Source organism: Molothrus aeneus, chromosome 1 (genome assembly GCF_037042795.1).
Source record: "Molothrus aeneus isolate 106 chromosome 1, BPBGC_Maene_1.0, whole genome shotgun sequence".
NCBI lineage: Eukaryota > Metazoa > Chordata > Aves > Passeriformes > Icteridae > Molothrus > Molothrus aeneus.
Genome location: NC_089646.1, coordinates 64,713,089 through 64,737,936, shown reverse-complemented (window position 1 = coordinate 64,737,936; position 24,848 = coordinate 64,713,089). Strand labels below are relative to the sequence as shown.

Here is a 24,848-nt window from a genome sequence, read left to right as displayed (position 1 = left end):
TAGTCCTAATAAATCAGGAGCTGTATTTTGCAGGTTGGAAAAATCCAGTTTGAATGAATATTCCATGCGTATGGTAGAAACAGCTTTTAGTAAATGCAGATTAAAACACACTGTAGGAATCTATCTGCGCAACATGAAAAGGCAGCCAGCGTGTTTGAGATTTAATTTTATCTGACTCTCATAAACACCATATTTCTGATGTTGCTTAAAAGAAAAGATGCAATTCCTGTTGTAGCTGAGGTAGTGTCGGATATACTCACACGATTAGTTTGAAATTAGGATGAGTATTCAGCCAGCAGACCTGAGGCTTGAGAACCTTTTGTTTCTGGATTCATTCTGGAGGGTGGGAGGGAAGGGGCCCATTCTGACATCCCTCTCTGTCCCCAAGGGTCATCGTCTTCGTTTCTGTTTGGCTCTGGGCCTGCAGCGCCTGCTGCTGGCCCAGCCTTTGGCGCCACTCAGTTACCAGCATTCGGGCCAAGCCCAGGCTCCGGGCAGCAAAGCGCTCCAAGTTTTGGGTCGCTGTCCACACCGTTGTTTTCTGCTGGCTCTCAGCCCGCTCCCTCTGCCTTCGGCTCGGTGACAAGCAGCACTCAGCCCTCCGTGTTCGGACAGCAGGCAGCCCAGCAGCCAGCCTTTGGCTCCGGTACCCCCAGTGCTGGTGAGTGCTCACCGTCCTCTCCCGTTTAGGAATATATATATTTTATTTTATTTTTCATGAGTTATATGGAGAAAGATGACTTCAGCCTTGTGTGTGTATTTAAATATAGCAATTGCCGTCCATAAAAATAACGGGTATAGGGTTGTCATTTATGTCCCAGTCCTGACTGTGGAGACACAATGTGCCATGGGTATCCAGCTTCACAGGAAGCCTTTTCTGCAAGAGACTTAGCAGACATGGAGGTTGCAACTCTACAACTAAATTTTGAGCTTTATTTTCTTTAGAAATCTAATGATTAAAAGGAACTGTTGAAAATCACAGAGTAATCATTGCTAAGATTGTGTAATACAAAAGAGCAGACACAGTGCAAAATGGTTATTTTTTTATTTGAGAATTGAATCAGTCATTTTATTGCATAAAATACAGTCAGAATTCTTTGGGGTTTTTTTTAAGCATTTATGGGTTAAGACTGTATTAAGATCTTTTTACTAATGAAGTATAAAATGCCATGGGAAAGGGGCAGAGAATGAACCTTGTAACTTAAGAAAGACCTGTTCCATACTAGTAATAATGAAAAAACAAAACCAGTGCCAGAATGTCTATTTGATATCACATCAAATACTGAAAGGGAAAAGCGTCCTTTTTTCCTCTCAGAAGTTTTGCAAAATAACCTCCATTAAAAGTAGCTGACATTTTTGTACTGATCAGTAGATTAGTACAAGCAGATTAGTGCACAACACATTACTCAGTTGATCTTTCATTGATCAGATAGCATTTTAAAGGTAAAGTTCTCTCTGGATTTTCTGTATTACTTCTTAGTTTACTCTGATAATTGGAATGTTTGGAGTTTTTTCAGATCAAGGTACTCCTGGCACATTAAAGGAAAGGAAGTCCCCAGATCCATTGCATGAACACAGGAAAGTTTACCTGAATATAAATTTACAATTTAAGACTTGATTAATAAACTTCAGTATGCACAGGTATAAATCTAATAGTGGCATGGAAGCTAGCAAACAAGTAATTATCAGTGTGCCATCAGTATTTACTTTAAAAATTCCTCAGTCTGTGTGAATGGATGGATGGGCAGAGTCCAATGCGAGGAAGTTTAATAAGTTCAAGTGCCGAGTCCTGCATTTTGGCCACAATAACCCCCTGCAGTGTCATAGGCTAGGGATGGTGTGGCTGGACAGTGCCCAGGCAGAAAGGGACCTGGGGGTGCTGGTGACAGCCGGCTGAACATGAGCCAGCAGTGTGCCTTGGTGGCCAAGGGCATCCTGGCCTGTATCAGGAATAGTGTGGCCAGCAGGAGCAGGGAGGTCATTCTTACCCTGTACTTGGCACTGGTGAGGCCACACCTTGAGTGCTGTGTCCAGTTCTGGCCCCTCAGTTTGGGAAGGACATTGAGACACTGGAGCACGTCCAGAGGAGGGCAACGAGGCTGGTGAGGAGCTTGGAACACAGACCCTGTAAGGAACGACTGAGGGAGCTGGGGGTGTTTAGCCTGCAGAAAAGGAGACTCAGGGGTGACCTTGTCACTCTCTACAACTCCCTGAAAGGTGGCTGTAGTCAGGTGTGGGTTGGTCTCTTTCTCCAGGCAGCAACTGACAGAACCAGAGGACACAGCCTCAAGATGCGTCACAGGAAAATATAGGTTGGATATTAGGAAGAAGCTTTTTACAGAGAGATAAAGACTGGAATGGTCTGCCCACTGGAATGGTGGAGTCACCATCCCTGGATGTGTTTTAAAAAGAGACTGGATGTGGCACCTGCTGCCATGGTTTAGTTGAGGTGTTAGGGCATGGGTTGGACCCAAAGGTCTTGAAGGTCTCTTCAAACCTAGTGATTCTGTGAATTCTGTGAATTCAATAAACTGTTCCTGTAGTAATCTGATGCTTCTGGTGGACCCCCCTCCAACTTTGTCATCTTGAGCAACCTGTAAAAAGAATAATCTTTAAAGATAATGGGGAGGAACATGAGAATTTTACTGAAAAGCATGAACTCATATTTCAGCTTTCTTACTTCCTTCTGCTTCCACCCCATCTTCCCAGGTTCTGTATTCCAGTTTGGAAGTAATACTACTAATTTCAGCTTTCCAAATAACCCAGGAGTATTCACTTTTGGTGCAAATCCTCCTGCATCAGCAGCTCCTGCACCACCTTCTGGCACTTCAGGATTTTCGTTCAACCAGCCTCCAACATTTACAGTGGGGTAAGAGACCATATCAGAATTTCCCTTGAGCTTCGGGTAATATCAGTGGACAGTGTTCAGCCTCTGCTGCTGTTAAATCATGAGGTGTTCAGATGAACCTTGGAGTTTGAAACTAAATTTGGCATCCTTCCTTTTATTAGCCTGACTGGCTAACTAAGCACCGCTATCTGTAAAGGAGCCTAGCTGTCAGGAATGTCACACATCAACACATGTGAGATTCTCTTGTTCTTGAAAGGTAGAACCTGTATCCAGCCATTATGCTGCTGCTTACCTTCTGAATAAGAGAGATTAAATTGGTTTCTGGAACTCTCTTCCTTCTGTTCGTCATTTGCTGCTTGTTGCCAGCTGGTAACTAGTGAGACAAGACTATGAAACAGTTGTTCTGGAATATCTGCTCAGTGCTGCTACTGAATTTTCAGCTACACTGTCCTAAACTCTGAACTACTAATTTCTTTTAATAGGACTAATGGGAAAAATGTTTTCTCTGCCTCTGGATCTTCAGTTGCTGGTCGGAAGATAAAGACTGCAATTAGACGTAGAAAGTAAACTCCTGATCGGTAAAGCATCACAAACATTGGAAGCAGCTACTATCCTGAATTGTTCAGCTTCTACCCTGACTGAATTGTTCAGCTACTATCCTGAAATGTTCAGCTACTACCCTGAATTGTTCAGTTACTGGGATTGTACCTCACACTGGCTTGTTGGAAGTCAGATCTGCCTAAAGGAATATAAAACTTAGCTTTCCTGTCCTTCCCTCCCCTCTCCCCGTTATTTTTTTGGTAGCAAGTAAAGTTGGCAACAAGGCTGTTCTCAAGCAAAAGTCTCAAGTTACTTCTTTCACTGACTCGGCATGGTCTGGCTGTAGCCCTGAGTAGAGCCTGCACAGTGAATGGCTTGTCGATACCTCTTCATCCGCACCACTACGTGCGCTCATCCGCGTTTACTGACGCCTCGAAATTGTAATTATATCAGCGAGGGATGCTGTATAGAGTAGAGAATGTTGATAACGAATGATTTCTATGCTGAGTTTGTGCTGGTGTATGTGTGAAGTGAGTGAGTTTGGGTGTATTGTGCACTAAAATTTTCTGATAGGGGAAGACTGATTAAAGGATGATCCATGCTAAGGACTTGTTAGATCTGTAGTTCTTCATTTAATAATTATATGCTATTTCTATATTTTCATTCTTACAGCCCTTTATCACCTGTCTCGCCTTGTTATTTTATTATGAGATGTGTAAATACGATTTTGTTTCTCTATGTACTTTTTTGGCATAACAAATCTGTGAAATTGAAATTTTAATTTTGTGTGTTACAGCCATTTTTGTTTAGTATTGTCTCAGATTTTATGTAAATCCCATTATTCAAAGTTGCCTAAATCCATTTAGAAAATCTTTAAAATTGGGAATTCTTAAAGTAAGTTTATTGGCTTTTCTGATCCATTTTTGTTTGGACCAAAAACCAGTATTGTACAAAGTATTAAGTATATATTTTTATATTTACTGAAATGGACTGTGGTGACTTTGGATAATAAGGAAAAGTTTAATATTAAAGCCATGTTTATTACAGTATAATTAACATGTTAAACCATGGGATAAATGCCATCAATAAAAACTGCGAAATATTACCTGGCAATTTTAACTCTCTGTAAAGGCATCCCCAGCTGTAACTGTATGAGGTGGTTCCCTCAACCTGAGCAATGTCTTGTGCTTTCTTCAAGCTCTGCTTTTTCCCATTGATTTTAGAGGATCTTAAATTTAGAAGTCTCCTGTTAGGAAGGAGAATTTTATTGTGGGTTGAAGCTTGGAGCAGCTTAGCAATGTGTCAGCTGACTGCAGTTAATTTTTTTGTAGTGCTATTAAAGAAACCCAACCCAATGCTTATAAACATTCACCACTGTTCTAAGTGAAGACTGGAAATGAGTAATAGGGGGTGGGCGCTTCTGTAGCAGTTACAGGAACTTCTTGGAGAACAGACATTATTCTAGTAAAATCAGAGGAAATGCTTGTTCATCTGGGGACCCACAGCTGAATTTGTACCAAGTCACAGCAGTCTATCTCTGACTCAGATATTAATTCTCCCCTCAGCTAGAAGGGCAGAGACTGCATCACTGTCAGTGGTGTAAATGTCTTCAGAGGCACTGCTGGGGCCCTGGCTGGCACTTCTGTCATGCATCCCAGCACTGCTCCTGCAGGTGCTGCTGGTGTGAGATGCCTTTCAAGCACAAGCTGGACATGACAAGAGAGCAAAGGCCTACTGCTCTTTTCAGGGCCCCAGTCACTGTTTCTGAAACAGAAAATGCTCAGCAACTTGACTTTCAAACCACACACACAGTCTCACTGCTATTCAGGCAGTCAGATCATGCCACTGTAGCCATGAAAGGATTGTATGCAATTACCTGTTTACAGCTGTCTACATGTGAAAAATGCCACAGATTTCCACTTTGTCCCCCTTAGCCCTAAATCACCTGCCAAGCACTTGTCTTTCAAGCAGAAACAAGCCACATCTGGGACGAAGCTTGCATAAGAGACAGACTAAAAGCCAGCCAACAGCACAATGTATACCTATTTCCACGGACAGGCTCTGTGTTCTTGCATTGTAACTGTTTTCTTTACCTGCTGGAAAAGGTGGTATTTTTCTGCAGGGTAAGAGATACCTTCCCTTATACCTGAATTGGAGTAATAAAGTTTTAGCCAACAGTGTTGCTTTTCCCTTCCTCCCCCATCCCCCTCCTTTTGAATCCTAGTTTTTAGGTCACTGCTAGACTAAAGGAAATAAAAGTTCTTGTTGTGAATAGGCAAAAATTACCTTAGAAAGAACGTTTACGTTGGTTCTGATAGCTTTAGCTTTCATCAGGCTGATTGCCATGCACAGCCTCAGTGCTTAAGTCTGTGTAAGAATGGAGCACAAGCCCTGTCAGGAGCAGCTAAGGGAATTGGGGGTGTTTAGCCTCGAGAAAAGGGGGCTCAGGGGTGACCTTATTCTCTACAATTGCCTGAAAGGAAGCCGGGGGCGGGGCAAGGTTGGTCTCTCATCCCAGGTAAGAAGTGGTGGGACAAGGAATGGCTTCAAGTTGGTGTCACAAGGTTTAAACTGGATGTTAGGGGAAAAAAATTAATGGAAAGAGCTGTCAAGCATTGGAAGAGGCTGTCCATGTAAGTAGTAGGATCACCATCTCTGGGAGTATTCAAAAAATGTGATTAGGCAAGGGCTCTAAAACAGTGTTCTAGCCAAGACAACTTTTTTTTCCTTTACTTCACAAATAAATACTTAAAAGTAGTTACCTAAAATGTTAAGTGACCTCATTCTGGAGATGGATGGCAAAACATCATTCTGCAACTATAAGCATGGGATCTAGTCCTGAATAATCATTCCCAATGAAAACTGAAATGCGTGCACAATACAGTCAGACACAGAAGAACACAATTTGTCCAACAAAAATATTGCAGCGTATGAACATGTTACTGATTAAGATATTACACCTGGAGATAAGAGCCATAGCCAAGCTCTCAAACATTTCTCCTGTCAACCAAGCCATTGGGCAAAGTTGAAGGCAGGGCAAGAACTGCAGTCACTGAGAGTGGCATGTTAAGCCTAAGAGAGGAACATACAAAAACTGATTAAAGAGTTCCAGACTCGGAGTTCAGTAAAACATTAATACTGCTTACGTTAATTTCCTGAGATGCTAATAACAGGAGAATAAATGAATCATCGAAGCGATATATCATGCAAAATATTAGGTTTCTTTATTCAGTATTTAAGTTATTCTGAATATACAATTAGACAGAATGATAAAGTGAAAATAACCAGTATTTGTACTACTGCAGATTTACACCCATAACACATTTCAGTTAATGCTTTCTGCATGCTTCTGAAACACATTCACTTCTGTTCTGCATTATATGCAAGAAATGGACAAGTGCTTTCACTCCAAACAGAAGCAAAAAAGTTACCTTTCATTAGCATGGTCTGTATTGTTGATGGCTCCAGAATTATTTACACACACCAGATCACTAACACTGCAGTGTAACATACCCTTCCCGGAGGAAAAAGCAGCTATTGTTTCACTTCTTCATTAGCTTGGACAAGTGAAGTAAGTGACAGTGCTTGAGACAATCATGCAAAAAACCTTTTCACATCAATGTTGTGAGAAAATACTTAAAAGGTGAAGAAATACCATCTGTGAAGCAATAATAAAAGACGCTGATAACCACTGCTGATCTCTCTAAATACATGGCAATTTAATTAACATCATTTGCCTTGCTGTCTAATACTGCAGGTTTCTTCCTCCATATCCTTTGACAGGCAACTGCCTGGAGAAGAACTTCATTTTCTAGTTATCTGCCAACATTCAAAATTGTAGGAGCAACATTTCTTTTAAGGTGGCATATTCCTAGGGATCTGCTTTCCACAGACTGATGAACAGAACAGCTTTTTGCAGTTAAAGCAGGCAGGTTTTGTCTCATCAGTTAGAGGTTAATACTCCTGGATTTAATATGTATTTTCTCTCCCAAACTTCTTTGGTGTCCATGAAAACTCCAATATTTCAAAGGTAGTTGCTGGCATCATAGAGGAACCATACATTTTCTTCAGCTTCTGAATCAGTTCCTATTTAATTAGGGCAAAAGATTCCAACAGACACCTCAATTTCAGTTCTGGGGTAGGTCTTTTATTCACTGGGGTTTGGAGGGGATGTTTAGAACCAGTCCGGAAATCTCATTTTTTGGTATCATCTGACTCCATTTCTTCTGACCACAATAGTTCCTGCTACAATATCATAGGCGGTTCTGTTATGCTGGAAAAACAGCAGTGTAATGAATGCAGGAAAGAATGATGCAATAGAAAAATTCTTGATCAAAGCTCGTACTGTGGACCTGAAATCAGAATAGAACATTCAGTGCCTTACTTTCACTTTTCTGCTTACATTAGTAGTTAATTTCAAAGTTTAGTGCCCAAGTTTTGCACAGCACAAAAGTCAAGCTCTAGAGGAGATTTAATCACCTACCCTGAAAAATACTCCATGTGACTGAATAATTACCATTTTATTCTTAGATCACAGGATCTGACAATAGCTGTTGCAGTCTAATTATTGCAAAGGTCAACAACAAAGCAACAGTGAACTTCCTTCCAAATCCCACGCTCTCGACACTGTTAACCTGAAAGCAGCGAGACCGAGCCAGGAGCACTTACGTTGTCATGCTGACATTAGAGGATGGAATGACTAACACACGGCTGGGTGCAATAAGGACAGAAGTTTCACACGTCACAACTCGCAGTCCAAGCAAGAATTTCCCTGGGGTTGCTCCACCTGCTCCCCAAATACAGATTATCTGTAAAAGAAAGGTTATTTTAAGTCCACACATCACCATGTTGTTGACAGGTCTCCCAAACTTGGTTATCCTCAACTATGTGAATGTCATAAGCTTCAACATAATCCAAAATAGCGTTAAGAGGATTTACTTTATTGGCCAACGATAACATTATTTTTTAAAACCATTTCTTCAACAACTCACAACTATTAATTACAGGGGTTAATGCTTATGAGTAGTTACCTCATAAAAGCAGACTAATAACCTGTAGATGAGAGCTACTATCATCATTTTCTGCAAATCTTCCATGGACGTATCTTCATCTATTTCTTCTATGATGTAATGCATGGCAAATTTAGAGATGTCCCTGTACAAAATAAAACTGAACTTTAAAACCATCCTTCTCCCAATACCAGTGTTACCCCTTTAATACCAGAATTCACTCTCTCCATTCTGGTATTATAAGACAACAAAAGCTCCTTGCCCTCTCTGATACTAAACAAGTCATTAAAATTCAGAACACTCAGTTTCATTCTGAGTTACTGCCTAGTTTGTTTTGTCTTTTTCATTAAGAAAAGACCATTCTTTATTACCACTTTTGCACAATGGTGTCCCTGGGTAGTGAGCTGCAGAATTGTTCTGAAAATTCTCACACTTCTTGGGAGGTAAACAGATTTTGCACATAATCATCTCACTTGATACAAATGGAAGGCATCCAAGTCTCCAAGTATCTTCTTACACTACACTCAAGGAAAAAGAAAAGGGCACTCTTTACGAATGCAAGGGAGAAGCTGGCAGTCTCCCTAAGAAATCAGGGGAGCCCTATATCCTCCTCTGCATGATCAGGGTTTTCATCAGGGTTCCTCATTCTCATTCTTTACGGCTCACCATACTTGTCTGGAGGCACCTTGGTATGCAATAGGAGGATTCAAACATAAAGCAATTGAAACCTTAAGGTTTTAGGCCTAACAGAGCTATGCAAAGCATCCATTTGGAGTTAATGGCATATTTTCGTAAGATAAACTCCGCAGATGTAACATTCTTATCTGATACCTGGAATGGATATACTTGCAACACACTAAGGCAAGAATTTCTCACTCACGCATCTAATTAAGGCTCACATAGAACTGTGCAGTCCTACTTTGAAACAGTCCATCTAATATTTGTGCTACCTGCCCTCCTTTTTATTCACACTTGAGGACAGAAAAAACCCTCAAACAACCCAGGAATTAAAAAACCAATGTAGCACAACCTACATTTCCTTTCAATGCAGCTTTGGCCTGAAGTGTCTTTCTTGAGCCTGTGGCGGCCTATGTTTTCCATGACAATTCACCCTAACCCCAAGCACACTGTGTCTCTTAAGCAGAAAACCTCTCAGAACATTTCTCTGGAGTTCCCTGTAAGCAACTGTCTCACAAAACTATTAATATTGAAAATGCTGTAAATTCCTCTTTCATCACTTTACAGCAGCAATATACATATAGTTGTTCCCCATCTTTCCACTACTTCACTTTGTATCATTCTCCACTACTAAAGGCAAAGTAGAAACACAAACTGTCAGGTTACAGGTGATGGGATCTGGCCACTAAACAGAAATAAACGTTTGGCATTTTAATTGCTGCTTATCTGAACAAAACCCAGCAATCATTTACATTGACGTATTTATTGTTTTGGATTTGACCCTCTTCCACACCCCTTTCTAGCTGCAGGTGAAGGTGTCTGGAAGATGTTATCTGCATGCCTGTTATTAATTTACAGTCAGGCAACGTTTGGATGGTTCTTGAGCAGAAAGCCTGGGTTCCAAAATGTGTTTGTACAGTAGTGGAATTATCGACTGCACCCAAGATCTCATCTCTTAATCAGACTGGAATATTGAGTACACCAACCCAAAGCAAAAAGAGAGTTAAGGAGTAACATATCTACAGTTAAAGAAGCAGTTAAAAAAGGAAGTGTTTGAGGTAAACTACTACATCTGTGTACAAAAATGCGAAATGACGAATCTTTCAGTCTAATGTATGGTTGACACACACTTTGATTACTTGCACTTTTTAAGAAACCAATTTAAGTCCAGTGAAGCCTGCAGTGTGGCAGTATTCCTAGCAACCAGGATGTATTTTCAAAGTATATACATATCTGATCTGCTTGATCAGATTTTATTGTTTTTGTGGGGTTAGCATTGCTTAGGTCAGAAATCTAAAGTACAGCACCACAGAAGATGCTATACATTAACATGAAAGATGCTAAAATTAACTTAATCCCAGCCAGATCTAGTACATTTTGAACACTGTTTAAAAGTTTGTCAATGTTTTTTCTTCAAAAATTCAAAAGAACTTTTTTGTAATCTTGCTATTCCCCCCCCTCCATAAATGTGCAAGCCTAATCTTTCCTTAGTAGTTAGTGACTTTGAGATCCTACAGACCAGTACAAATTCTGTGTTTCCATAACTGACCCAAAATCAGGATGTATTTACAATGAAGTTAGCCTAATGGTGCTGTTCCTCAACTTCTGTCATTTATTTAATGATATCATATGCAAAAACATACCATAAATACAACCTGACACCTCAAAGAGCATGAAAAGCTTAAAGCTGTATGTAACAAAGCTTTAAATTGTTCAACTTACTTTATTCCACTGAGGTGCATAATACTTAAAATGATGGTTGCCTTTATAAAGAACAGAATAAAAAAATCCACCATCTCTGCTATGAACCTGTGTGCCAGTGAAGGGATAAGGAACTCCCGACCTGCAACAGAAATAGTTCACATTACCCAGATTTTACTGCACTAACACAAAGTTAACAATAATGTCTAAAGCAAAATCCACATTAACCTCTCTACAAGAACATAATCTAGAGCTCTGCTCACATGTTTTTTGAGAAAATTTATAAAGATGTATGCATAAAAACTAATCTGAATTGTTTAAGTTGAATTTGAAGAAGCTTCTTGAAGAACTGTAACTGTTTCAGAACCGAGCCTCTCATAATTAGGATCACAGGCAAAATCATACCCTGCTAAAGAACTGAAGTACAGAAGATCAGTTTTTGTGTTCTTTTGTTTAGAATAATCTCATAGAGAACAGATTTGTGTAAATCTGAGAGGTCAGATTAAAAAGAAAATCAGACCTACCACAACTTTTTTATCCCTCAGCACCAAGGCTTCTGTGTATACCAAGTACCAGTTCTCAGAGTAAAACACTATTTTATCTCCACTCAAATACAAACAGGAATGGATGAAAATACTTGACATAAACATTTCTACACGTTACTTTTAATAAAACACAGCATACTGCTCTACCTCCAGCCAGAAAACATAACATATTCTCCTATTTAACTGGCCACATGCAAATGGCCACAAAGTAAGGAGCCACAAGCTTTTGTTACCCAGGTGATTTAAGCAAAGAAAATATTAGAGAGTGTCTTAGAAAGTTTCCAAGAAATAGTGTTGCAAAATAATTTCATCTGGACCCAGCTACTCCTCTATTTTCCAAAGGACATGACTCTCACATGTAGCATGCAATGACTCACATCAATACTTCACTTAGAAATGCCCTTCTACTACCAGATGGAACCTGTGGAAACAGGGACTGGTTTTGTTACTGTTTCTGAGAATACTTATCCCCACACACAGTAAGGACAAAAGAGGAAATAAAATCACCCTACTCTCTAGTCTCAAAAATCATCATCAAATTTCATTGAGAATAAGCCTCCCCAGTTCAGCTGCTGAGACTGATGCTGCCAGCCATGGACCCAATGAGCTGTGAGAGCCAAGCCAAAAGCCCAGAGTACTTTTAAACGGGGTAAGAAGAATCTGGCAGAGATTAGGTAAGAGCCAGCTCTTATTTAAGATACCTGGGTTTATAGAACTCTGTTTCACACCTGCTGCACTCATCATCTGCATCGATAGCATCAAGCAGCCTGGTTTGAGGCAGCAGGGTGGCCACAAAGATGGACATGCTGCTGGCCAAAACTGGGCCACCGAGGGAGGCTGGGAATGCCTCTGTGATGGCATATTTAAGAAGAAAATCGAAACAAACTAATGGGTTTTGTTTCTTAGAGAAAAGGAGGAGGTGGGAATATGTGAGGGAAACAACATAGTGACAAGGTCAGTGGAGAAGGAGGGCAGGAGGTGCTCCAGGTGCCAGAGCTGAGATTCCTCTGCAGGCTGTGGTGAGACCATTGTGAAGGAGCTGTGCCCCTGCAGCCCATGGGGATCCACAGGGCATGCAGAGATCCACCCACAGCCTGTGGGGGAGCTGCCCATGCCAGAGCAGGTGGATGCCTGGAGGAGGCTGTGGTCCAATGGGAGACCCAGTGGAGAGAAGGAGTCCCTGCTTCCAGGCTGGAGCAGCCTGTCCTGGGAGGACTGCATCCCATGGAAATAGGCCCATGTCACAGCAGTTTTGGGAAGGCTGTCTGCCTGTGGGAGGGACTCATGTTTGCAGCAGGTGTGGTTGGGCTACTGCTCATGAGAGTGGACCCACGCTGGGGAAGCTCACAGAGAGCTGTCTCCTGTGGGAGGGACCCCCCAGTCTCATGGGGGAAGGACTCCTCTTCTGGAGCAGTGGAAGAAAATCTTGGTGATGAAGTGGCCAAAACCCCATGCCCTTTTTCCCTGCACTGTCGGTGGGAACAAGGGAGGGGCTGCGGGTGAAATGGTATTTTACAGGCTTATTTTACTTCTCATTATCCTCCTCTGATTCTGTTAGAAATAAAATGCACTTTGCAACTAAAGTTGAGCCTGTTTTTCCCTTGAAATAGTCCTCCTTGTCCTTATCTCACTCAAGAAGCCTTCCTTAGCTTTTTTTTTCTTTTTTCCCCTCCTTTACCCAGCTGTGGCAGAGGAGGGTGAGCAAGTGACTATCTTGGTACCTGGTGTTGGGCCAGTGTCAAACCGTGACATGTATAATACTAAAATGGATTCCACTGGCATTTTCAAAGCCTATCCAAGTTCTCTAATTCTAATTAGAGATTCTTCAACTAAGGCATGAGGGAACATAGCCAGTCTCCCAGTCCTGGCTTGAGTACACAGTGCCAAGTGAAAGCTTTCATCTGCTCTGTCAAAAGCAGCACATTTGTTGGAGTTGGTAGCAGAGACTGATTTATTCACCATTGAATACATTAAATTAAATGACTGCCTAAAGAAGAAGCTACATGGGGCTAGGAAAATAAGTATTCAAATTATGTTTAACTCCATCATATTAAGAAACCTTGGCAACCCTTAGATTCTGGCAGATTTACATTGCAGCAATTCAAGCTGTTCGTGATATCAGAAATCCACTCTTTTGCCAAGGGTTACTATTTATTCAGCAAGGACAGCCAAATTCAACATCCATCCAGCTCAATGTCTAGGATATTACATCCACATGGCGCTTAAGAGGAGTTTGCACCAGTCAGCCACAGGGCAGCTGGGGCCTGGATGCACCTTTTGCCCTACTGTTCCCAGTGGATCAGCAGTAATCTCCTGCAGTAAGGTAGGGAGGGACCAGGCAAGGAAGAGTCTTAAATCATGGACACTGTCCACAAAGAGCCTGCCACTGCCCAGGGTGCTGTTAAATTTTGCTGCTGTCACACACACCTGCAGGCAGACTGAAGAGGCAGTTAACAATCCCACTTTTTGACATTCCAGTTTGAAATCTTCAACATTAACATAAGCTGTCACTTATTTCAGCTTACATAAGCACATGGGCTGTAAACTGCTCTGGCACAGGGACAGATACATGACCTGCCCTGCCTCGCCTCACTGCTGTGTGGGCAATAATCTACAGCAGGGAAGAAGGAGCCATAATCACTTTAGCTGTTCCAGATATATCCATCTGCAATCTGAAGCCAAAGCATCAGCCCAGCAGCCTTTGTTTATAACTGTATTGTATTGCTGCATCACATACCTACTCCCCTCAAGAAGGCCAAGTGTATTGCAATAGTATGCAATATTCAGAATAACCATGTTCAGCAGCATGAAATGTTATTCATGCCCCAAATAACCTTTAACATATGGAATTAGCTCCCGAAAAAACAGGTAAAATTCCAAGAATCATTTCAGCCTAGCCTTTGTCCAACCCTCCCTTTAATGACTGGTAACATCAGTTCATAACCGGACTATAACAGAATCAGGGCATAATTGCAGAAAACACTATTCTGTGTCCTAACCATGTTTAAAAAAACATCTGCTTAAAAACATAAGAAAGAAACAAGCTCAGAGGCTAGGCTCCCTTCCCTTCAAAATAAGGAATAAAGGAACGAAAAACATCTTCCACACACATACGGCCACTAAGCTTATTTATAATGTCACAGATCAGCAATGTCGTACTTTGTCCTGCAGAAAGAAACGAGCTCTGGCTTTTTTCCAAAGTCCATCAGAAGTGCTCTCCTCCAGTTTCCTACATTGCTCACAGTAGTATGAACATTCAAGGAATGTGACCTAGGCACTCCTCAACTTGTGAGGAGTTGTTGCTGCTCCAGGTCTTACCTCTCATGTAATCAGAGTGAGTTTGCTTTATTCCTGAAAAATATAAACAGAAGGCCTGCTGCTGCACTGCCTTCAGCGTTTACAGCTGCAACAGACGTTTGTTTATCTCGGGTCCCACTGCCTAAGCTTGTTTAACGTCAGCATGTTTTCACTTCTCTGCTTCGATTCCACGAAATTATTTTATTTGAGCACCAAGAGCTCACTAAAACAGGCAAAGTTAGTTTAGATTACATAATCCAAACGGGCTACTTATAAAGCCAGATGCATCACAAGCCTGTGACCACAAGAATAAGTTCCAGGGGAAAAAAATCAACTCCTTCGTATGCAAGAAAACATCTTTACAAGCTCTGAAGCTGTAAGTCAATGCAAGCCAACCGCCCCAAACCTGCTTATGCATCAGGTTCTGGATTTAGAACCTCGGTATTAGGGCTGTCACCCTGTATCCAAACTTGTTTATGGACCAAGTTTCGGACTTACGGCCTCGGTATTAGGGCTGTCACCCTGTGTCACAAGGCACAGCCACATGCCCGGGGCCGCAGCCAACGGAAGCGCAGCGACTCCCAACGTCGCACAGCCCCGGCTTCCCTCCAAACCCCGCTGCCCGGAGCTACGGCTCTCCCCAGGCTCCCCTTCCTCCCCAGGCCCAGCCCCGGCCCCACTCACCCGCCGGCCGCCCCGTGTCCCTAGAGGCGCCGCTGGCGCTGCTGCTGGCGGCGCTGCCGGAGGCCGCCCTGGGCACGGGGGACACCGCGCCCGCCGCTCCCGGCCAGGCTGGGGTGGCAGCCGCGGGGGCGCGGGGCCCCGTCCCGGCGGAGGCCGTGTGTGCCGGCGGCGGAGCGAAGAGGTAGAAGGGGCTGTAGTAGGCAGCAGCGGCGGGTGGGGGCGGCTGCGCGGCGGCGGCGGCGGCGAGGAAGGCGGGCGGGCAGCCTTGCCAGCCCAGGTACCCGCAGTACGAGTCCCACAGCCACTGGTGTACGCGCCGCGCGTACTCCGCCGCGCTCAGGGGCTTCGTCCCGCCGCCCTCCGGAGGGGAGCACGGCGGTGGTGAGGACGCGGTGTTGGTGTTGGCTGCTTCATCTCCGGCGGGGCTGCCGCCCTCCGCCATCGCCGCTGCCCCGGCGCCAGCCCGGCCGCGCTCCGCCACCTCCTCCATCGCGGCGGGCACTGAGCGTTCACCGCGCGTGCGCTGGGGACGCGCCTCGCCTCTCCCACTTATCGCGGCGGAGGGGGGGGGAAGAGCCTGACGAGGAGAGCACGCGCCAGCGGATAAACAGGCTTCTCCCCCGCCCCTGCCACGAGATGGTATCGTCGAGCGCTGAGGCAGAGGCGCTGCCCCTGACGTGCGAACGAAGCGGTCTGCGGAGCTCGTCGCGGTGCGCGAGGTCTGTGGTTTTATTTTCCTGTATTAATGTTGTGGGGTTTTTTTTCCTCCTCTATCTCCCCCTTTTCATTTTTTCCCCTATACATATCATATTTGTCTTCTGAAAAAAACAAAACAATCGAAACCAACCAAACAAAACCACCCAAGTAAAAACAAACAAAACCAAAACCAACAAACAACTCCCCCCCGCCCCCCCCCCCAAAAAAAACAACCCCACAATCCACAGAGTCAATTTAGGTTGGAAAAGACCTCTGTAATCGAGTCCAACTTATGACTGAACATCACTGTGTCAACTAGACCAGGGCACCGAGTGCCACCTCCAGGCTTTCCTTGAACACCTCCAGGCACGATGACTCTACCACCTCCCTGGGCGGCCCAATCCAATGTCTAATCACTCCTTCTGCGAAGAAATTCTTCCTAATGTCCAACCTGAAACTCTCCGGAGAAGAGGCCGACCCCCGTTTGGCTACAGGCTCCTTTCAGGGAGTTACCGAGAGCGGTAAGGTCACCCCTGAGCCTCCTCCACGCTAAACACCCTCAGCTCCCTCAGCCGCTCCTCACAGCACTTGCTCCCTTCAAATGCTGGACAAAGAACCAGCAGCAAGTTTAAACACACTTCTTCTAACTAACTTTTAGTCTTTAAGGTTTCTGTGTTCTGTTAAGCATCTCAACCAGACCAAGAGTTCTGTCTGACAGAGATGCTAACACAGCTCAATACTGAATTAACCAGTAATACATACTGTGAACCTGAAATGTTTCCCATGTTGAAGGCAGCACAAGCCACAGCTAAACAAAACCAGAAGCTGCTCTTTCTGGTGAACTATTTTCCCATTTAACCTCACCTAATTTTAAAAAATGGAAGTAATTTCATAAAATCATAGAATGGCCTTGTTTGGAATGGACCTTAAAGATCCCTGCCCCATGGGATCTAGCCCACTACTTCCACTAGCCCAGGTGGCTCCAAACCCCATCCAACCTGGCCTTGAACACTTCCAGGGTTGGGGTATCCACAGCTTCTCTGGGCAACCTGTTCCACTGCCTCACCACCCTCACAGTAAAGAATTTTCCCCGTGTATCCAACAGAAATTTCCACTCTTTCAGTTCCAGAAGTTTGTGTGGAGCAAGTCTCTAATACAAGCAAGCTGAGATGAATTGCCTAAGTGATTATCAAATAGTGACCCATAAAAGATTATGCAGTTATGTAAGGTGCTGGCACTCACTATGTAGCTATAGTTTTAATTACCGTGGCATGTTTTGTAACATAGACCTTGGTGAAATCAATATGGGTAAATGTTTAGGGAAACACAGCAAGTTTTAGCATGATTAGGAAGAAAGAAAGGAGGGAAGATAGACATGTGTATAGAGGAAAACATGGTTTTAAACCATCTATTAATTCCTAATAGAAAAGCTATTTTGGAAAACTGACAATAAATTAAATGTAGCAAGACTTATTTTTCTGTAATATTTCACTTCTTCCTTCATGAATTACAGTCTATTTAATTTTTTTAAATTTGATTTCTACCACAAACCCTTCAGGACCACGGAGTATCTAGCCCTTTTTTATTTTATTTTTTTAATAGTTTGGGGTTTTTTTGTTTTGTTTTTTTTTTTTTGGTCTCTGTGGCCACAGGTTTTGGAAGCCAGATCAGATCTTAAAGTACAATTACAAGATCTCAGAGACTTCATATAATGCTGCCAGTCACGTGTAAATTTTAGGCTCACCAGCAGCAGCATTACACAGGCATAGCCATAGTTAGAACTCACTATGAGATTATTCTGGATATTCAAGGTGAAACAGAATCACTGACAGCAGAGAGCAGGGGACTAACAGGTAACAATGTGATGTTTCCTCATGCCCAAATTTTTCAGTTATTAGTTTTTCATTCTTCTGCTTAAAAAAAATACCCCACATCTGACCCACAAATTCTGGGAACATTCAGATTTTTCTGTTGTGGGACGCAGATGACAGAGATGCTGTGACAACATGGCTTGCCAGTAGTGAGAAACTCACAGCTTAGGCTTTTGATGGTAGAGGGTCTTGTTTCATTGCTGTGTCAGATTGCCACACAGGGCAGTATTTATAGTCTTCTGCAGCACCAGTTCCTTGCTACATTGCTTTCTCTTGTGGGTGGGAAGCTCACTGTACCAGCTGATGAAAGTAAGTAGTTGAATGCCTTGGCAGTTAAATATCCTCTCCCCTAGAAATGAGATTTAGGCAAGAGAAAATGTTTTGAACTAGATCAAAAGAATGTGTGTCATAATAGTTAAGGTTTAAGGGGAATCTGGAATCTCACCTTAAGCTCTTTAAGTGTAGGTAACGCTGAAAAACCTGATCAGTCACTCTTGAGTGGGGAAACCTTCATGGTCAGAAGGAGGTAATGAACACTGGTGTGCTGTAAAACTGGCTGATGTTCAGAGCCACAGACATTGTACCTTTGCTCATTTTTGCTATGCCTTCCAACATCTTGTTTTCAAGATGTTTTAAAACCAAGGAATCATCCAAGCATTGAAGTTCAGTTCTTTTCTTTGCTCAGGGATAACAGACCACATCTCCTGCATCATGCTGAAATATTCTAATAATAGGAGCTCTTCTAAAGAGTCCTTGGATGAGAGTTGTTGGACATTAATCAACAACAAGCTCTTGTCATTGCAAAGTGGTTAATTATTGTTGGGCCCAGCAGCTACAATTCATGCTATTTAGACATTTGTATCTGGTATTTATAATCATGTACAGAATGAAATTAAATACAAATGATGGTTAAAGAGATTCTTCATCAGTGAAACTATACAGAGTCACCAAAGAATGAGAACCTTCCCCCTTGTTGGGGCAAGCAGCCAGATACAGAACATGAAACTTGAGCCAGAAAATATATGTATGCATTTACATAATGTAAAATGTTATACATTTAGTGTGGAAAATGGTACAACTTTCTCCCAAATTAAATTAATTGAGCCTTTCACTCTGAAACTGATCTGTCTCATCCATCTAAGGAACTTGAGGGAGAGATTGGCTCTAAAGCCTTACACAGCTGACTGAGGCAACTTCTTTCTAATAGATGCAACTTCAAGTGGAATAGAGAAAACAGAATCCTGGCGGCCACAGTTGATAAAAAATACAACTTTTCCACTTTTATCTTAGGGTACACAAGTTTTTTGTGTCATTGCCTGTTTATTAGTACTGTCTGGTTTTAGGAGTTGTGCTTGAACACCTTTATTTGCCTTTTACCTTGGCCTTGTTTGAAGGAAAAGTAACAACAAAACAGCTTTACTCAGGAATGTGGCCCTGGGAAGCCTTACTGGTTACCTAACTCCCTTCTCTGTCACATTCCCTTCTCTTCCCAGGGAGGAAATATGGTGATGCCTCTGTTGAAGCAGCAGTGGGACTATGGCTTTGGAGAGTAGGAGTCTTTGGTGGTCAGTGGTGATCAGGTAGGGTCCTCAGCATGCCACAAGACCTAGGGAAGAAGGGTTAAACCTAGGAAGTCACCACTAGGGTCAGTTTTGGGTGGTGGAGTAGGGAATGTTCTCTGCTCTTCTACAAAACTTCTGGCACACAAAAAGATTTTTCAGTGTTATTTCAACCATAAAGACAGAACAGGTTCTTGTCTTCTGGTAGTCAGAACATTCCCTGGGGAGCATTATTTATGATTTTCATCTAATAAGAGGGGGATTTTATCACAAGTCAGGAGCCTGTTTATAGGCATCTTCAGAGAGCAGTAGCTACTTCTGGGCTATATTTTCACAGCAGCTGGGCCCAGATCATGTCCAGAAGAGAAGCTGAACCTGCTTTGTATGTTCTTGCTAACTGCTGTGCTTGCTAGCATATTGTGTCACCTCCATTTGTCTGGAAGCTTCCGTATTTTAGAAGGAGCCCAGTTGAACAGCACATCAGGAGAGTGCACTAAGGGTGCACACTGAACTGAGCCCCTGAAGCATTCCAAATGGCCAAATGTCTGATCTCTAGGAAAGACATGTGAGGCACAGGGTGATGAACACATAGTGCAGTAAGGAACTCCTGCAGATCCAGATATGTTGAGATTCAGGAAAGAGTAAGAACAAAAATTATTTGTATGCAAAATAACTATGGCACAGGGAAGCCTTAGCAAGTGCCTAATTCTCTAGCTCATGGAAAAGATTTCTGGTTTTCAAACACAGATTTGAAATTACTTACTCCTTTATCTTCAATGGCTCTGTTAAGTATTACTTTTAAGTTCAATCAGGTATTCTTTAAATGAAGATGTGCTTAGCAGTGTTAAAAAAAAAAAAAAAAAGAAGGAAAACCAACCCAAAGTATCTATTTAATAATTGGTAACAAGTAGTTATTTTTTATTCTTCCTCGTTCATCCCACTCAAACATTCACCTTTTACCAAGATGATGATTTCAAGATCAAGGTAATATTAAGTGTTTTACAGTGACTTTTAGAGGGCAGAATTCCCCAGCTCCATGGCAAAGAGCATTCACGCCCTTAGTAAACGCTGCAGTCCCGCAGGTTGTCATTACAAGCTTGCAAAGGCCTGGCCTCGGCTGTTTCCTGCCATCTGGTGGGTACTTGGAGTTACTACCTCGATGCTTGTAATTTCCGTGGGTTCTTGGTAACAACTAAGCGAGAATCACAGAACGCGGAAGGGCTGAGGTTGGCAGGGACCTCTGGAGTCCACCTGGCCCCTGCCCAAGCAGGGCCCCCTAGAGCTGGCTGTTCAGGGCCATGGCCATGGGACTTCTGAATTCTCCAAGGGGGGAGACTCCATTGCCTCTTTGTGTTAATGTTGGTCACTTGCACAAAAACAGTTTCTTGAGGGACAGAGGGAATCTCCTGTGTTTGTTTCAGTGTGTGCCCACTGTCTCTGGTCCTGTCACTGGGCACCCCTGAAGAGAGCCTGGCTCCCTCCTCTTTGCACCCCGTTCTATTTAAGAAAGTTTGACATCCATTGAAGCTTTTCATATGAAAAAAAGCTCTTTACCTTTAGACACTTCAATTAAAAACTCACCTTCCCTTTTATGTGTGTTTTACTGTCTGATTGAGACCATCTGTACTAGTGAATATTTGACCCATGCAGGTTTATAGAAATGAACTGGCTAATTCCACCAAACACATTTTTTACCTATTAATATATGAACCAAATTCACTGTTTTCTGTTTTGGCAGTGGTACTGACTTTAGGGCATGACCACAATATTAGTGCAGTGTAACTCAGAAATCAAGGGGTATATCTTGTGTGACAGCATGCAGTAAAAAAAAGATCAATGGGACCTTAGGGATGCTCAGCATTTAGCAATTCATTCCTTGCTGGAATCAACCATCAAACACAGATCAGTCTTGTGCTGAAAACTTGGTGGCTGCAACTGCTCATGGTTGAGATGACTCATCAAATGACTCTTCACAGTTTGTTGGCTATTTCTATTCTTAAGATAAACTTGATTTTTCACAAAATGAGTTTTTAACCTTTAATTGTACACAAATTCATGTAAAGTAGAAGCATAACTTTGTTGATTTAGCACTCCTTTGTAATTTTGAATTTAATGACAGGTTGCAGGGAAAGAACAGTCCAACCTACAGGAAATGTATGACAAGTATTTTTTATGATGACCAAACTGAACTGACAAAAGGTGGTTATAGGTTTGTTGTCGTTGTTACGTGGTTGACTAAGAGTGCTGGATATAATCTATTTTAGAAGTCTCTCTCCTACTTTTTTGGTGTTCAGTAATGCATTGGCTTGGTATCCTTTTCTTAGTTTGAAGCAATTGCCTTGGGTCTATCTATGCAGGGCCTTCTTCCTTTCTTTTAAACTTCTACCCTCTGACAAAGGTCTGAGGTGTGCTTAGACTGTCAGGCATGTGTTGTTACTTTACAGGACCTATTTCTGCTAAGTAACCAGTCAAAGCAATGTACTTAACATGAATGTTAAGGTGAAGGACTAGCCATGAAGGAGTTTGCCTTCAAATGTTTAAAGAAGAATCAGATCAGCTTTCGTAGACTTTGTATTTGATGGAGGAGTTAAATCTCTCAGAGGAACTATAAGAATTTTCCCCAGTAGTGATTCAGGGCTGTATTGCTGCTTTCTGTTCATCATCAGGATTTGATACTTGGTTTGTGTCTTACCTCCAAAAGCAGTAAGTGGCATCCTGCTGCTGCATAATGCCTTGTTCCCTCTTTGATGCTGTATGAAAGAAAACGTCAATATCTCAGGCCAGACTGCTCCAGAAGGAGATTATTTGTGGAACACGTTACAATTATGATTTACAGAATAAACAGCCCTTCAACAATCCTTTTATCGTGACAAGTATGCGAGACCCATTTTTCAGAGATTAGGCACATCCAAGTGATATACAGAATGGACCACCTGTGATTGAAGCCATATAGAGAAACAACAGGAAAAGCTAAAAATAGAAGGCAAACCATACCAACTTGCACTAGATCATGATCATCTCCCTAGACATAATCCCTGGAACATACAGGTGTACCTAGAAGTGAGAATCATGAAAAGCTCAATTTGCTGGCTGTCACCAAAGTTATGTGCATGACACTTCAGATTTATCTGCCAGCATACAGAATATCCTCTACTCACTGTGAGGTGGGTTATGGCAGCAAAAGTGGTGATATTTTAGTGAAATGGGAGGAGGAGCTACTTTTTCTCACCCCAGCTTTTGAAACAGGGTTTAAGGAAGAGAAAGCCTGTAGGACAAACAGTGCAATAGGTTAAGCTCTGAACAACTCTGTTTTTAAACAAGTACATTTTCCTTTTTATTTCATAAGAAGTTTACTGTTGAAAAAATGATATATATTAAAGCAAACACATTATACACATAGGTTAAACATCAGATAGCAAAACTGTAAGGAATGAGCACTACTGGTTGTATTGTATAGGGTTTACAATCAAAGGTATACTTAAAAACCCTTAAGAGTTAATGTACTTTCAAGATAAATTAGGCACAAAATTTAGCTTGTAACTAGCTCTGCAAGCATCTCACTGTGATTTAAGTGATACAAAGTATTACAAGTGATCAAAAACATAAATTGACTTTTAAAATTTTTTAAGTTTTATTTGTACTATGTGCTGAAATAGTACAAATGTATGCAATACTCCACCTTTGTTTAAAAAAAAAGTGTAGGGACTGTAAAGTAGAGTCAAAGGGCTAAACCAGTCCTTTATTTGGGCTCAGAATTAGTATGGCATAAATCTATGGCTTTGCTTTGTGAACATATTTGAAACTAACTCCTACAAATGTGGGGAAAAAACCCCCAGGATGATACTTTTAATGAACATGATGAGTTACAATACAAATATTTTAAAGGAACTTTATAAATAAGGGAAACTAGCTGGTATCAGATGTGTCTGTCTTTCTTGGTCTTCTGTATAAGATGCAACATAAAATGTGAAATTTTAAAAAGTGAGAGATTGTGTCACCCAAAAAAAAAAAAGAAATCCAAGGAGCAAAAAACCTTCAAGTAATTTCCTGCAAGGTTTTAGCATTGATGAGGCCCTAGCTTAGAGCGAATTACTAATTTGCAAGAAAAGAGAAGGCAGCAGCAAGTCTGTGAACCACAGTAAAATCTTCACAGAAAACTGTGGGATTTTCTAAATATGCATATTAAAAACATCTTTTATTAAACTACCAGATTTGTTTTTCATTTTCATTTTTTCATGTATTGCTGTGGTGAAAGTTGTCCTTTTTTGCTTGTTTGAAACGAAACACATTATGATTGCCACAGAACTGCAAGAAATTGCATACTTTCTATAGGTACATTTTTACTGCATCATACAGGAATTGCTTAATAGGCAAAAATAAACACCTTAAAGTCTTAATGCTGTTTTTGATTAGCAGAAATACAAAAAGGAATGCACTGAAGCAAGATGATAAAAAAAAGTGTATCATGCAGTATGTTGGCTTAATGTATACAAAATTTCAAACCAATGATGTGACTGGAGGGTGGGGGGGGTTTAACCTATTGCATTCTCATTCAGAATTAAAATTGTATGTGAAGGCAAACTCTGTGGAGATGTGACCAGGACCGGGATGCCTAACAAAAGGGTGCTAGATGTGTTATTGTTCCTAGCATGCAGAGCTAATGCTTGAAGGCCTATGACAGCAGCATGAACTCCTGCTATGTCTAGTTCTTTACATTACTGCTTTGTGTGTGCTGGCCGCAGTCTGGCCGCGGTCAGCAAGTGCTCCATGGCGTGAGGAAGTCAACCCACAATCTCTGCAGGTTCAGTGACCAACTTAGATCCATCCCATGCTGTCTTGAACTGTTCAGGAACCGGAAATTCTTTCTGGTAGGAAACAAAAGCAACAATGATGGTTAAACAAACTGAGGATAGCTCATGAAAACTGGTGGAATACTATTAGTTCTACATGACTGCGAAAGCATTGATAGCTCAGACATGCCGGGATTAGAGAGAAGCCTTCTTCATTACCCTAGGAAGTTATTTTACAATGCCACACAGGAAAAAGGCTGATTGCTACCCAGTTTCAAACAGCCTTGGTATGGTATGACTTTGCAATAATCTCTCTCACATCATTATCTTCATCAACTAAGTAAATAAGCCTCATGTCAGAAATGACTTCAGATTCCATTGATGTCTGGGTTGGAAGACAGTATAGAGGATTTAGATATGGAGATTAAGCCAGGAGTCTAATTTTAAGCAGCTGTAAAAAAGCAAATACTGTAATATGGAAGAATAAAATAAAAAAAAATCCCAGTCATTTTAAGTGTGATACACTTCAAAATAGTCAGCATCCTTTGTGGGGTACATAAAATGAAGCAGAACATCAAATAATATGCCCCTCTATTCTACAAATTCAGTGAAATGATGGGGGATGTTGTT

The 24,848-nt window shown here is 42.0% G+C and overlaps 3 protein-coding genes across 5 annotated transcripts in view; 1 reads left to right on the top strand and 2 right to left on the bottom strand.

Annotated features, from left to right (window-relative positions):
• NUP153 (nucleoporin 153) overlaps positions 1 to 4,493 on the top strand; it is a 44,146-nt gene extending 39,653 nt beyond the window's left edge. For all 3 annotated transcript variants that reach the window (XM_066558281.1, XM_066558273.1, XM_066558264.1), the window contains 3 exons: positions 389 to 661; positions 2,710 to 2,869; positions 3,331 to 4,493. In XM_066558281.1, coding sequence (XP_066414378.1) covers positions 389 to 661; positions 2,710 to 2,869; positions 3,331 to 3,415 — 518 coding nt within the window. In that variant the 3' untranslated portion in view covers positions 3,416 to 4,493. The remainder of the gene's footprint in view (positions 1 to 388; positions 662 to 2,709; positions 2,870 to 3,330) is intronic.
• Positions 4,494 to 6,588: 2,095 nt separating this feature from the next.
• On the bottom strand, positions 6,589 to 15,792 carry FAM8A1 (family with sequence similarity 8 member A1). The gene is made up of 5 exons (XM_066558252.1): positions 15,303 to 15,792; positions 10,798 to 10,918; positions 8,419 to 8,542; positions 8,057 to 8,196; positions 6,589 to 7,740 (listed from the first exon to the last, which is right to left on the bottom strand). The coding sequence occupies exons 1-5, from the start codon at positions 15,790 to 15,792 to the stop codon at positions 7,596 to 7,598; spliced, it is 1,020 nt and encodes a 339-aa protein (XP_066414349.1). The 3' UTR covers positions 6,589 to 7,595.
• A 6,411-nt stretch (positions 15,793 to 22,203) lies between these two features.
• Positions 22,204 to 24,848, bottom strand: part of CAP2 (cyclase associated actin cytoskeleton regulatory protein 2) — a 68,725-nt gene continuing 66,080 nt past the window's right edge. Inside the window, exon 13 of the mRNA XM_066558240.1 lies at positions 22,204 to 24,293. Coding sequence (XP_066414337.1) covers positions 24,210 to 24,293 — 84 coding nt within the window. The 3' untranslated portion in view covers positions 22,204 to 24,209. The remainder of the gene's footprint in view (positions 24,294 to 24,848) is intronic.

Excerpts from the sequence above, each read along its gene's own strand:
- FAM8A1 (XM_066558252.1), bottom strand. The coding sequence starts at position 15,792 with ATGGAGGAGGTGGCGGAGCGCGGCCGGGCTGGCGCCGGGGCAGCGGCG. Across the intron at positions 8,543-10,797 it reads ATGCACCTCAGTGGAATAAA|GGACATCTCTAAATTTGCCA; the intron begins GTAAGTTGAACA and ends TATTTTGTACAG. Across the intron at positions 8,197-8,418 it reads TATTAGTCTGCTTTTATGAG|ATAATCTGTATTTGGGGAGC; the intron begins GTAACTACTCAT and ends TTTCTTTTACAG.